The sequence below is a fragment of the Sceloporus occidentalis genome, unplaced genomic scaffold (assembly GCF_023333645.1).
Source record: "Sceloporus occidentalis isolate IW3139 unplaced genomic scaffold, rSceOcc1.0.p SCAF_1, whole genome shotgun sequence".
Taxonomy (NCBI): Eukaryota; Metazoa; Chordata; class Lepidosauria; order Squamata; family Phrynosomatidae; genus Sceloporus; species Sceloporus occidentalis.
In genome coordinates this window covers 254,399,513-254,413,978 of record NW_028316981.1, presented here as the reverse complement: position 1 = coordinate 254,413,978, position 14,466 = coordinate 254,399,513, and the positions used below count along the sequence as shown (strand labels likewise).

At 39.5% G+C, this 14,466-nt stretch overlaps 1 protein-coding gene across 6 annotated transcripts in view; it reads left to right on the top strand.

Moving 5' to 3' along the window:
• The window catches only part of COMMD10 (COMM domain containing 10), a 110,546-nt gene that overhangs the window by 30,861 nt on the left and 65,219 nt on the right, over positions 1-14,466 (top strand). Inside the window, exon 6 of one of the 6 annotated variants that reach the window (XM_089512342.1) lies at positions 678-798. The exons of the other annotated variants lie outside the window; for them this stretch is intronic. Within the exon in view, the coding sequence (XP_089368468.1) occupies positions 678-752 (75 nt within the window). The 3' untranslated portion in view covers positions 753-798. The remainder of the gene's footprint in view (positions 1-677; positions 799-14,466) is intronic. 6 annotated transcript variants of the gene reach the window in all.

Below are 14,466 nucleotides of genomic sequence, written 5' to 3'. Positions count from 1 at the left end.
GTACCCACACTCCCAAAATCTGTTCTGGAGATTTGAGGGATCCCAAGAAGTGAGTTGTGGGAGATGATGGCAGGGGGTTGTCAAGAGAAAGAGACCTGCTGCTCACCCTAGAGTATAATAGCATAGCCTTGCACAATGCGGAAATGTTCTGGCTTCACATTCCCCATTCACATCACCATGAATGTAAAGGACACTGTTTCCCCCCACAAGAATAAAAGAGGAAGATAGTGATATTGCTTTGCACTTGCATACATCAAAGTACAGTTTTCCCTTGCTATCCACAGGGGATCTGTTATGGACCCCCTGTGGATAGCAAAAAACACAGAACCTTAAGTCTTGTTCTTTTTGGTGGGAGGGCGTGCATGCTGGCCCATTGAAAAAGCTGGGGCTTGCTGTCCGCGGAAGCTCAGATCTGCAGATGGCAAGTCCATAGTTGGTGCGGATGTGCTGAATTGCATATGTAGTTTTCTCAAGTTATGCACTAACAGGAAACCAACTCATGATATGGCAGGAGGATTCTGTTATGAAGGCTGGGCTCATGGCAACATGGTACATGTTTGTAACTCTAAGTGGTAATGGGTATGGGAATAATTCTGAGACCACACACCAACACTGTGTCACAGTTTTCCTCTGAATCAGAGTAAATGTATGCCAATAACATTGCCTTGTCATTCCAGGGTCTGACAGCTTCTTTTCATGCTAGCCATCTGTTTCAGAATGGAAGCAGTGACCCTTTCACTTTGAATGAGTGAAGAGGTGTGGGTTTGATATTCACAACTCTCCCTTGGACAGTCATTGGCAAGTAAAAATATCATATAATCTAATTTTGTTTCCAGAGCCACTGTATGTTCTACTCTGATGCTGCCTGGGCCAGGGTCACTACTGTGGGAGGGATGGGGCGCTCAGACAGTGTTTCAGACTCCATATGATTATTCATCAGAGGCAGCTCTCTCTGTTCACATGTTCTTTTGACTCAGAGGCTCTTGATATAAACAAGTAAATTACCATATACTAGAGATACCTGCCAGGTTGTTATCTTGTGTGGATAACATTTCTATACCTATGCTGAGATGTGAAAAAAACTTACGACAAATGCTCTTAATAAACACAAACTCTTTGCAATATAATCTTGACTATATAAAAATAGACTTGCCTTGCTGTGAATATTTTTCTCTCAAAAGAATTAATAATAAATAATAATGATGAATTTTACAAGTAAAGTTCATTCTTTCCACTGTTCATGATGCAAATAGCAGAAATGTTGATAAAATAAAAAATAAAATATATAATTCTTTGATTGAGATCTCAGAGTGTCATTAATGTAAGACATTAGGCAATATCTTTGGGCTAGACCAAAGGTTTTATGGAAAAGATGGGCAGGGACTAGGGAGTGGATTTCTGAAACATATTCGCACAGTGAATTCTGCATATCAAAGGCAAAGTTGTGTTGCTTGGAAGAGATTCCTATTTGTTCTCACCTTTTTCCAAACTGCAAGAAAAAGTTATTCAGCTTTGCCTCTTCCCCTTGTCCTTTATATAAGTCAGAAGATGTAGAGAAGAAGAAAATATTTATTCTAATGATAATGACTACCTAATAAGCCAAATTCAGATGATGTGATATGGTTGGAATACCCAAATGATTTGCATGTTGACATTATTTTCATGTTACCTGTATGACATCACTCTGTTCACATAAATGACTTTGAAGCATGGCTGGGAGCATTAGTGCTTTGAAAGATGTCATATTGGCATCAATATTTGTTTAATTTTAGCACTGTTAAATATGACTTCTTACCAAAATGATTGGGCTGGCATGGTTAACAAGTAAGTACTTTTTTTGTAAAAATTAAAGACCCACCGAAGATAGAGCAGAAGTAGTGCACTGTGCTTTTAAAGCAGAGGTGGGGAATATGTGGCTTTCCAGAGGGAGTTGGATGCAAATCCCTTCATCTCCCATCCTTGTCTGCGTTGGCTAGTACTGATGGGAGTTGAAGTCCAATATCTGGAGGGCCCCACATCCTGCACTCTGGTTTCAGAGCAATGGAGACAGTGTGGTTGCTGTGTGATTGGAATTTCAGCAAAAGACATACTTAAGGTTGTTACATGAACCTATATGCTGTTCAAAATAACAGGGCAATCTTTGCCAGATGTTTTTGAGAAAGCCTCAGTATATTGTATCAAAGCTGTTGTAATAGCTGAAGTAGCCCACAGACAGATGTCAGATTGCTTCCTTAAATTGCTGCAGTTTCTCCGTTATGTACAACTAGACTAGATTGTTGACTGCCACTGAGGCATAAATTACATTAAAGAGTATCTCTATTCTCTTGGTTGGTTCTCTGCTCAAGATGTAGCACCATAGTTTCAGAAATCAAACTGACAGGTTCTAAACTGTCAAAAGGCGTAAATATGAAAATCTTAAAGATTTCTTCCCCCAAAACAATGAAACTTCAAATATTCTTCATGTCAGGTTAAAATGATATGTATCTCACCTTAATGCTCCTGTACTTAGTAACTCCACCACAAAGTATCAACAGTTTATCTCTCACTATGATTCAACATGAAAAAATAAATGGTAAACTGTCTGTGTAAGCAGCTATTCGGGATCTTAGATTCAGAGCTTTCAGAATTTTTATTATCCTTTTAAAAAGTCTCTGACAGATCTAAATTTCATACCTGGAGAAGGTCAGTGGAATTTGGGGTATAATACCTAGCACTGGGAATAATTTCCGTCTGAATAAATAAAATGCTTTTCACTTTAGGTTTTAAATGTGCCAATTAGTACTACCTGCCTTAACAAATTTTTTAATTTTTCATTGGCTTTATCATCTTCATGTAGGTGTTTATGTCTGTTTACATAATATTTTCAAATCGTGAATGCTTGAATCTGTGGATAAAAAAATCCATGGGTATGGAAGGCTGACTATAACTTTTACACATACTGTCTCTCACACAGCCACACTCACATACACCAGTGCTCACAGATATGTACACACTGAGTCATGTTCTTTCATTCTTTCTTTCGCTTATATACATACTCATTTACTCTTCCACACACAGTCACACAAACATTCATTCTCTTGTGAATATGCAAGTATACACAAGTGCATATTCAAGTATGAAAAAAGTGATGAAGAGTATAACTGAATGTGTGTGCATGCGTGCATGAGAGAGACATAGAATTTGTGTGGTGGACTGTGTGAATGAATGTATCTGAGGGAGAGAGTCAGAAAAAGAACATTACTGAGTGTGTATGAGAATTGGTGTGTGACAAAGTCACATAGCAAGAAAAATTTAAGAGGAGGAGGGGAGTGTGTGTGTGTGTGTGTGTGTGTGTGTGTACGTGGAAATCAGGGCCTCCAAATCTCACACACTCCTTGAACAACTCTTACACACCCATGAGGGGTCTTGCTCCACTGTTTGAGAGCCACTGGATTAAATGAATTAAAACAATGTGCAAGAGATAGTTTTGTGAAATCATTTAGGGCTCAAAAGCTTTCATAAACAACCATATTTTACTTGGTGCTTAAACAGCAGCACTCTTGGTGCCAATCAGGCCTCCAAGGGTAAGATGTTCCATAACTGGGGTGCCACAGCATAAAAGACCCTTGCACAGCATATTGCTCTGACTGATAGGACACAGACGAGCCCCCCTCTAACAGACCTTAAATTTCAGGCAGGTGCATCTTCAGGGAGGTGCTCCTTCAAGGTTTTCTGGTCCCATTCATTTAAGACTTTAACTGTCACTGCTAGCACCTTTGAGTGAGTCTGGAAGCATATTGGTAGCCAGTGCAAAACCGATGTTACATGGTTTTCCTACGATGGCAAAAAAGGGGAAACTAACATGCCTTTGCATGGGCTAACTCAGGAAAATGCTTTTATATCCCCTTGGTCTTTCTCCAGAAGATGAAACTGGTTCTGTGAAGGTTGCATGGTCTATTTCGTTCCCTAGGTCAAGGGACTGGAGAATGGGTTATGGTGCAAGATCTAGGGAAAGGTTATTTATTTTAAAGGCCAACAGATGCATAGCCTATAGTCAAAACCTTGGTAGTCAAAATGAAGTCAAAATTTCTTAGCTTGATGGAATTCCCCCAGCAGATGTGCTTTGCAGTAGAGACTTGGCAACCTTGACAAACTATATTAGAGTGTTTGAGCTCAGGACTCACATTCTCTTCAGATTCTGGCCTATCAAGGTGGGAGTCAGAGATGCATTTCTTTTCCTAAATAAAGCTGGATCTTTGTTTCACCAGGCCTGGTCTTCTAATTTAGCCTAGAAGTATGAGGAAAGGAAAGTTCCCTTCACAATTTAACTGTTGCATTTTGCACCTGTTGCAGTTCCTGATTTGTCTTCAAGGGCAGCCCCAGGTAGAGTGCATTGCAGTAGTCTAATTGGGAAGCTACCAGTTAATGGACTTCTCTGGCCAAGTTATCCCAGTTCAAGAAAGGCCTTAGTTGGCAGACCCAAAGAGGCCAAACCACAGAGCCCACCTGTGTCTCCAGAGACAAAGACAGATCTAAGAGTACTCTCAAGTTATGCACCTGGTCCTTCAGGGGGAGTGCAGCTCCATCCAAGACAGGTAGCTTGCCCAGTTCTTGCACCTGAAAACCACTAATCCACAGAGAATCTGTCTTACTGTGATTCAGAAGATTGATTCACTGATAGATGAATCAAGCTGACAGATACTTATATACCTAAATATACAACTGCATTTTCTACATCAACATATCCTTACATATTTCATCTTTGCGAGCAGACAATCAATGTGACTTTAATTCAGGACTCTAGGATAATATACTACAGTGGTCCTTGCACATTTGCTAGGGACCCCTGTGAAAGATTTCTGTGAATGTGGAAAAAACGCAAATGAAAAAGTACTATTCTTTTTACCTAAGAGAACAGCTCTCTAGAAATGTCCAGGTCTTCCAGAGCAACTCTGTGTTCAACATCTGCCAGAAGTTGTTCACAAAATCATGCTGCGGCATCTACAAATGCCCAGAGAAGTGTTTTCTCTAGGCACTTCTCTAGTACAAGTCTTTGGTCAATTTCTGTCAGATTTGCACTGGAAGATCTAGAGCCGTGATGGCAAACCTATGGCACACATGCCACGGGTGGCACACGACGCCATTTTGCCAGGCACGGGGCGACGGAGAAGGCGGAATGGGCACACGTGTGCCCGTTCCGCCTCCTCCCTGCCATTTACAGGCCTCCTGCTGTCTCTCTGAGAGAGCGGGAAGCCAGAAAATGGTGCCTGGGAGGAGACAGAGGCACGCGCGCGTCTGTCTCCTCCTCCCAGCTGCCTTCCCATTCCTCCGTGTGAAAGGGCTCCATGGAGCCCTTTCGCGCGGAGGAAAGGTCCGAAGAGAAGGGGGCTGGGACGCGTGCCCAGCCTCCTCCTCCTCGGCTTCTCCTTCCCTCCTCGCCTTCCCAGACCCATGGCTGCGCTGCCATGGGTTTGGGAAGGTGAGGAAGGAAGACGAAACAGCCCGTGCCAGCTTCTCCTTCCCTCCTCGCCCTCCCAGACCCACGGCTGCGCTGCCATGGGTTTGGGAAGGCGAGGAGGGAAGGCAAAATGGCCCGTGCCAGCTTCTCCTTCCCTCCTCGCCCTCCCAGACCCACGGCTGCGCTGCCTTTGGAGGACACCTCCGGCCTGGGGAAGCCCCAGGGACAGGAGCAGGGCCTGCAGACCCTTTGTTCCTGCCCCCCACGGGCCCTTACTGGTCCCCGTCTCTGAGAGACAGCTGGAGGCCGGGAAAGGGCACAGGGAAAGCCCCGCCCCTGGAGGGTGGAAGCCCCGCCCCTGGAGGGTGGAAGCCCCGCCCTCAGAGGGTGGAAGCCCCGCCTCTGGCACGGGCCCCCGCCCCTGGAGGGCGGAATCTCCACCCTTGGCACGGCGACCTAAAAAGGTTTGCCATCACTGATCTAGAGATTCCTAGAGATAACATATTAATCAAAACCTCAAACGATCAAATCCGCAAAAGTCAAAACTGCAAATGTGGGGGGCCAGCTACTGTATATTCATATATAGAGAATGCTGATGCTAGAGCATACTGCTGCATAATTACCCAGAATGCCCAGAATCAGATCATCATGGCATTATACCTATAGAGAGTCACCTACACCACATTTCATTTTCATTTGACCTTTCTAACCAATCATAATCATTTTCTGACCATATTAAGCCATATATAGTGCATGTTTCTTGGAGTTTTCACAAGCAAATATTTGATGAAAATACAGTATTTAATTTTTTTATAAATAATTTGTCTAATTCAGATATATTGATCTTAACTCACTCACATGCAGTATACCTGTATGTTCTCTCTTTTTCATCTCATACAATTTAATGCAGTATACTTGGGGTTTGTTTTACCCATAAATTCCTGCTGCTTACCAATTAATTCATTATACTCCAGATGTAATGGCACATCTGGAGTATAATGAATCAAGACATTATATAAGAGAAGACATATTAAAGCATATTGGAAAAGAGGCAACATTCAGATGCCATTTTCATCCTTGATCAGCTAAATTGGGGGAAGGAAGACCATGGTTGCAATTTGGCCCACTGAAGTTCTGCTTCTGGTTTGTGGAGGTTTTTATTTCACTGCAACCCACCTTCCCCAACATGTTTGGGGAAGGAAGGAGAGGAAGATGAAGATGACAACCTTTGCAGGCAGCAAAGTTGCATTCCCATTTGCCTGTTTCATGTGGATATAAAGACTATTCAGGCAGCACTTTGTAAGCTGGTTGAGCCCAGACCTTTGGATTCATGGATCTCAAAGCACTATCTGTATAGTATATACAGCTTAACTCCTCTCCTGTTTTCCATGTATGGGGTAGGTGAAGGGGGAAGATTCAGGTCCTCAGCTGAAGTGGCAGTTGTGGAAATTCTGGCTAATGTTTCTTTCATAAAGAGAGTGATGTCAAGAGGTGCATCTATGCCTTGCCATCATCTGGGCCACAAGAGAGGCAGTGGTGGTATTTGGATAGATCACCCTGAGCTAATTCTCCTATTGTGTTAATAAACCACTTGTGAGGCTAAGCTTGTTCCACCAGATTCAGATTGACCCCATAGCTGCCACAAACATTTCTGCTTTGATGTTACCCAACCTTATTGTTAAGGGTCTTTTTTTTATCACTACTTTTTTATTTTAAAGGAAAATATTATAAAAACATATTGAACATAATAACAAAATACCTTACAGTAAACGGTACAAAGACAATACTAAGCATGAATGACTTCCCTTTCCTCGTTTATCTTGTCTATTCCATACCACTTTTAAGTACCTTTTACTTTTATCCAAATTTAAACCCTTCAGTTCTTTCTTTTATCTTCTATAAGTGTATGCTTGATGACAAGTTCCAATCACTTACCAGTTTATAAATGGAGTGACACCATTCTCTGTGTCCAGAACTTCCTAAGAGATGGCTTTCAAAGAAGATGATTGCCACATGGTGTCAGAAATTTGAACCCAGTTATCACCATAAATGTGTTCTTGGCCATGTTATGCTCATAACCTTTTGTTACACCCCAGAGACTTTTCATAAACATGCAAGGATCATTGTGCCCACTTTCTAATAGTATATATGTGCTTTCTGCCACCAATTCCAATATGTAGAGTTCCTTCCTCAGACTGAGTCTTGTGCCAAATCAAAGTGTTAAAACATATACATATAGTAATGTAGCATGCTATGTGCCATCAGAAACCAGACATGGTGATTCCACACATATTAATGTCTCAGAGAAATATTCCAATCTCTCTCACTTCTAAACCTTAGGAATACCTCTTTCAAAATATCAAGTTTGTTCTGTAACTTTGCAAGATGAGCAGAAGAGATGGGGGAGTGGGGATCAGTAGGCACATGGTGTAGTTTGGTTGGGATGTTTATCAGTGCTGAAAAAATTTATGATAATGTTTATTACTGTGTGTCATAGCTCTGGGAGATTTGTGGTACGAGTATTTAATTTCACATTTTGATTTGTGTTGGCTGTCTGAGAGTACTCCATAGACTTGCTGAGGTATTAGGAGTGAGTGAATCAATCTTCTGAATGCTTCAGAATGAACTGGAATTTTAACAGCCCAATGTTGATATAGGTCAGGCATGATCTTTGTAGTTCTCTTCCTCAAAGGCAGTAGTAGGAGGTGGGGAGGGGGGTCATGATCACCTGCAAGATTTGGGACCAACTTAAGTGTTTGTCTTGCCTGGCAGAATCACAACTGAAAAGTCATTTAATAGTGATAAAGATCTCATTTAGTAGCTGGGATCAAGAAAATCTCGTGGCTGCACATTAGGACTACAACACTTAGCGCTTTGTGCACAGGAAAACTGTCATGTAAATAAAAAAGAATTGTGTTAATTGCACATACACTACCGGAACAGTAAACCATTGTAAGAGTGTTGTTCTTTTGCGGCAATTTTTCTCCACGGAGCACTTTCTTGTTCATCGAAGTCCCTGGGAACTTGTTCTGCACTATTTGAATCGTATAAGGCTCTTTTGTTAGAAATCTGAAATGACGTCATAATGACCACCCAGGTAAAAAATGTAGTAAGGTCCCTTAGTGGGATGGATTTCTTCAAGGTCTTATTAAAATGTAAAAGGAAGTTCTGTTAAAGTTGATCATGGTTCTTGGGAAACAAGATAATTTATATTTTTTACACAAGTTTTTCCCCCATCATTGCTTATTCAGGTTTTGATTGAAGTGAACAGAGAATCTTCACTACCTTTTATATTTTGTCTTTTTCACATTAGCTAAAGGGGGCTAAAGTAAGAGAGATTAAAATGGTGTGTGTACGTGTGTGGTCTGAGTCAGGTTTTGTGCATCGTTTAATAAATTTCTGTTGTGTTCCTAATGCTATAATTAAAAAACACATTGAAAATAGAACTCTTATTGACCAATACCTACCTTCTTAATTAAACTCCAAATTAGAGATTATAGTTATGCATAGTCTTTTTTGTTTTAAAAAAAGACATGCTCAGCTTAATGTCCTATGATCAGGATATTGGCAGTGTACACATCTGTTAACACTAAAGCTGCATTGTAAAATGGCATTCATTATTGAACACCATCATTTTAAGGTCAGAGGCCACAATAAGCCTCCTGCTGTTGTCCCCCATCATAAACTTCAAATGTGCCCATAGTGTACTATTTAAAAATTCCTTAGTTTAATTAACAGACTAAAGAAGGAAAGAATTCTTAAACAAGGAGGCCAAGTACACCAATGGCTTTTACACAGTAGTTTTTTTTAAAAAAATATTATTACTATTATTATTATTATTATTACAAGTGATAAGCAGTAGCTAGTTTTTATCCCCCCACTCTGCCACACTGTAAGGTAATGTTAAATACTAAGAGATACGCTTCCGTTTACAGCTATGAATTGTGTTTTTCACCTTAGAATTTATTGAAAATAATTCATTTGTTTCTTATCACAAATAGAGCTATGGTATCTTTAAGAGGACATTGACCTTTGTTTCCATTTTGATAAACTGATTCTTTGTAAAGTTGAAGGCTTTCATGGCCGGCATCCATAGTTTTTTGTGGGTTTTTTGGGCTATGTGGCCATGTTCTAGCAGAGTTTCTTTCTGCTAGAACATGGCCACATAGCCCAAAAAACCCACAAAAACTGATTCTTTAACATTCTAAAATGGAAATGTTTAAAGAAGATGGAACTAATGGATGAGTTTTCACTTTTTCATAATCACTGATTATGCAACAAGGGAGAGAAACCTCACAGTACATTGTACCCTTCCCCCTGTATTTATAGGTTCTGTTTTTTTGCTCATTTTTATAACATGAGGCTGATAGCAGAGCGTCTTGCCATTGCCTCAGTGTGCTAAGGCCAGATATCTGGAGTCTTCTTATGGTTTCAGAAGTAAAAAGCCAGTGCTGCCAGCTACTGCCCCAGCCATCTGACTTGTTGCATCAGAAAAAGGCAAGGCAGCAACCATTTCTGCATTTTTCTCTCCTTATCTTCACCTTCTGAGAGGACCTGTTAGCCTTTCTATGGCTTTTCCCATGTTGTTGACAGCTAGTTGTGTTTGGCCACAAGAGTTGCTAAGCAAACCTTGCAAGAGTTGTTAGGCACTTGTCGTATCAGAACAAATTCATGTTAGCTCTCTTTCTATAATTGGAGACAATCTGTCCTTAAGCCTCTTGAGGCAATACCCCGTTGATGAGTGTCCCATGTGGTACGTTAAATTTAGTCTAGTCTCTAGTCCATTATATTTTCACGTTCTTCATTATGGGATTATATTGATCCCTGGTAGGTTTCAAACCTGTCTCTTCTATGCCTGAAGACATTCTTTCAATCTGGGCAAATCTAATACTCTTTAAATGAACGTACTATTGAGTAGAGAAACCTGAAGTACTGCAAATGACATAAAAGAAAACAGAGCGTCTTGTCATGTTTCATAAATTTCATGTAATTACTTGTTTACGCCAGTCTTGCACCCACATGTTGTGCTGGTATTTGTTAAACTTTAGCATCTAGGCAGTTTTTGATGTTCCAGTATAAACAGTCTACATCCAAATGCAAACTAAAGTAGTTGCCATGTTGCTCATAAAGTCTTCAGATCATTTTGGCTATGTGTTGCCTTACTGAAGTTCTGCCATAGGATTAAATAGCTTTCTATCTGGCATTAAGTTCAGAGTTTTGCCAGAAATACAATTTGAGAAGAAAAAATTAGATAATATTATTGCATGTAATTGACATATGCAGTACATTAATATAATATATCAGCAACTAGATTACTTAAGAAACTGATATTCTTTCACAGCACAGAAATATTGTCCATTATTTCAGGAGATAGTATTTGAGGTACATCATGTATGCTGCCTTGAACTCTGGAAAGTGTAAGCTGGATCTAATTGAAATGAATAAACAGAGTAAAAGGGTTTTCCAAGTAAAGTTGCTGCCTACATAACTTTTTGATCTGTATTGTGTAGATATTTAATATCATATTAGCACATATTTCATTGTCTGCATTTTTAATGGAGGCATTTTTAAAACCTTTACTACTATATGTCAGCTTTTCAAATGTTAAAAAGGGGGTTCTTTTGAAAGTATAAAATCTCTCCCCTCATGTCTAAAGTCATACATTGAATAGTTAACTTTTTCCAGCCAGGAACATTGAAGCTTGTATACTATTCTGAATGAATGGTCATAAGTAAAATTACTTAAGAAACTGAAGATACTTTTTCACTCTAGTAATTTCAGCCAAACTAGGTCATTCAATAAATGTCAGTAAGGCTGGAAAGTAAGTTAAATGTCACTTGAAAGAGGCATGTATGCATAAATTTGTGAGGCACTCTAAAAGCTTTTATAGGTAACACGACTAAAGATCTTTTTTTTTTAAAAAAAACCCAGTCTCTAGTGATAAATGAGTGAATTATTAAATTATCAGTAGATTTCCTTGGTTGCCTACTTGTTTATGTAAAATACCCAACAATGATAATAAGTAGTGGAGAGAGGGGCCTTTTGTCTTCATGAAGTGCTTTTGAAAGAGCAGCCAGATTAGAAAAGTTTGACATGAGTTAATATTGCTATAATAAAAGTAACCTAATAGAGGTGATTGTGTTTCTTGTTGCGACTGCACAACATGTTGTCATCTTAAAGCTAATGCCCTTGGATTCATGCCAAGTTTTACACTTGTCACAATTCAAGCCATTTTCAGCATATAAGATAATATAGATTCATACACTTGAATTTTATTTTACTTCCTAAAGAAGACATTGTGCTTATTTAATAAGGTAACAATGTATAATTTTATAAACAAAAACTTTGGTAGACCATACCATATTAGGGAAAACAGGAAAGTAATCATCCTAGAGTAGTAGGCTATCTATTGTCACAAGTAGCAAATGCGTTTTACAGTGCACCTTCTTTACGTGGGAGATCCATTCCGGACTCCCCCACGTAAAGCAAATTCCGCCTTTGCTCGAGCCCTATTCAAATGAATGGGGCTCATGCACGCGGCGGCATTGTGGCGTGTAAGCGCCCCATTATTCCCTATGGGATGTGCTGCCCCTTCTCCCAGTGCAGCTTTCAGTGTATGCTGAAAGCCGCGTAAATCGCACCAGCATATGACGCCGGCGCACTGTACTTTGATCTGGTCTAATCATTTACTCATTTATCACTAGAGGTTGGGTCCTACAGAGAAGTCAGTCTGGTGAATATGATGTGTAGCTTTCATGTTGGAAATCAAGATAGATGCCATCTCTTTATATTCTTGCCAGTAGTTTGGGATTTACTAGTGTTATAAAATTCATTCCAGTAACAAAACCAGTATGGAGATCAATCCAGCATTGTTGTTGTTGTTGTTGTTAACTGCATGGCGACTTTGTGGATGAGACATCTCCAAGACTCCCTGACTTCCACTGCTCTGCTTAAATTTTGCAGGCTCATGCCTGTGACCTCCTTAATTGAGTCTTTTCATCTCGCCTTCCAGTCTTCCTCTTATGAACTCTTACGAGTACATTTTGATAATTTTATAGTATTAGATTTTAATTGTGGGGTTTATATTTTTTTAATTGTGTTGTATATTTGAACATGCTGTCTTTGAGGAGAAGCCGGAAATGAATGAATGAATGAATGAATGAATCATCCTTTCTTTCTACTATCCTCAACCTTTCCCAACATTATTATCTTTTCTAATGAGTTGTGCTTTCTCATGAAGTGGCCAAAGTATGACAGCCTCAATTTTATCACCTTAGCTTCAAGGGGTATTTCAGTCTTGATCTGTTCAAGGACCCATTTCTTTGTTGTTGTTTTTTGCTGTTCATGTCATCCTTAGCATCTTCTCCAGCACCACCTCTCAAATGAGTTGATTTTCTTTTTATCCACTTTTTCGCTGTGTCACATCTATACATAGTGATGGGGAATACCATACCTTAGACGATTTTAACTTTAGTGCTCAGTTGTATATCTGTATTCTTTAGGATCTTTTCTAACTTTTTCATGGCTGCCCTTCCCATTTCTGGCCTTCTTCTAATCTTTTGACTGTAGTCTCTGTTCTGTTTAATGTTTGATTCAATGTACCTGAAATCTTTAATTATTTAGATTTCCTCATTGTCTAGGTTGAATTTATATAGGTCCTCTGTGGTCATTATTTTTGTTTTCTTTATGTTTAGCAGCAAGATGGCCTTTGGACTTTCCCCCTTAACCTTCCTCAGTGATTGTTCCAAGTCCATTATGTTTTCCACTAGTAGTATGGTTTCATCTGCATATCTTAGATTGTTAATATTTCTTCCTCTTATCTTTACTCCTTGGTTTCTCTTGCCACTGGGAGTGGCTAAACTAACCACAAACTAACAAGGAAGCCATTGCATCCTGTTGTGTCTCAGCCTGGCCCTGGCTTCTAACAAACCAGCAACAGAAAGGAACGTTCAAATTGGGGCTTTACAGTTTGGCTTTTTAAGGAAGAAACAAATCAGGAATGCAGATCTGGAAATAACAGGAAGCTTTAGGTTCATCATTAGTTTACCTTCTACTGGTAGCAGAATCAAAGTGTGTTTGTATGGAACAGGGTGGAGGGAGGACCAGGCACTGTGCACAAGCACAGTGTTCATGCACAATAAGTCTGAATTCTCAGCAATTCCTCCTTATCATTATGTTCAGAAACAACCACCGCCTATTAGTCACAGTAGGAAATGGGAGCAGCAAAGTAAGTTATTATAGATATTTGTGGACCTGATCTTTTCCTTTCTCACAGCTTTCCTACTCAAGCTCCGATATGTATCCTCTCCTTTTGTAGATGGAACACTCACAGCTCAGGTCTGATCATTTCTGTATGTGTATATTGGTCTTCCATTTTAGACTTGTAACTCTGTAAAGTTTATTTTTTATTTCTTTATTTGATTTATACTCTTCCCTTTCTCATAAGAATTCAAGGTGGTTAGCAATCTTATACAAAAACACAGAAAGTTGAAGTCATAAATTACCAATACTTGAAACCACAAATTACATGGAATATTGCGTGTCTTAAATTTCTAGTGCCTAGTGTTATAAATTATGAACACTTGCAAAAATAGTAATACAAACAAGCAGCAGCCAAAAACAAATTCAAAATTTCCTTGTTTATTTATTGACAGTAGCTCTTTGAGAAGCAAGTATCAAATTTGGGTCATGTGCAGTATTTCACAAGGCTCTTTCCCAGTTTTATGCATCTTAAAGTAGAAAAGATTTCTGCAACCATTACTAAAACTGTACTGTGTGCGGATGTTTCTTATATTACAGGAAACATCAATATGGAAAGTTCAAGGGTACTGCATCCTGAAGAGCAGTTGAGTGTCACTGGAGTTTTTTTGTACTTATTTCTTGGTTGGTTGACTCATAATTGATAACATGCATAAAAACAGGAAAAGCATTTCTTTTAGACAATACAATAACTTGGCCTTTAAATTCCCTTAAAACTCGCTTGTCACTGAGCCAGTTAGGCAGGGGCTAGTTGAGTGGAGAAAAATGCA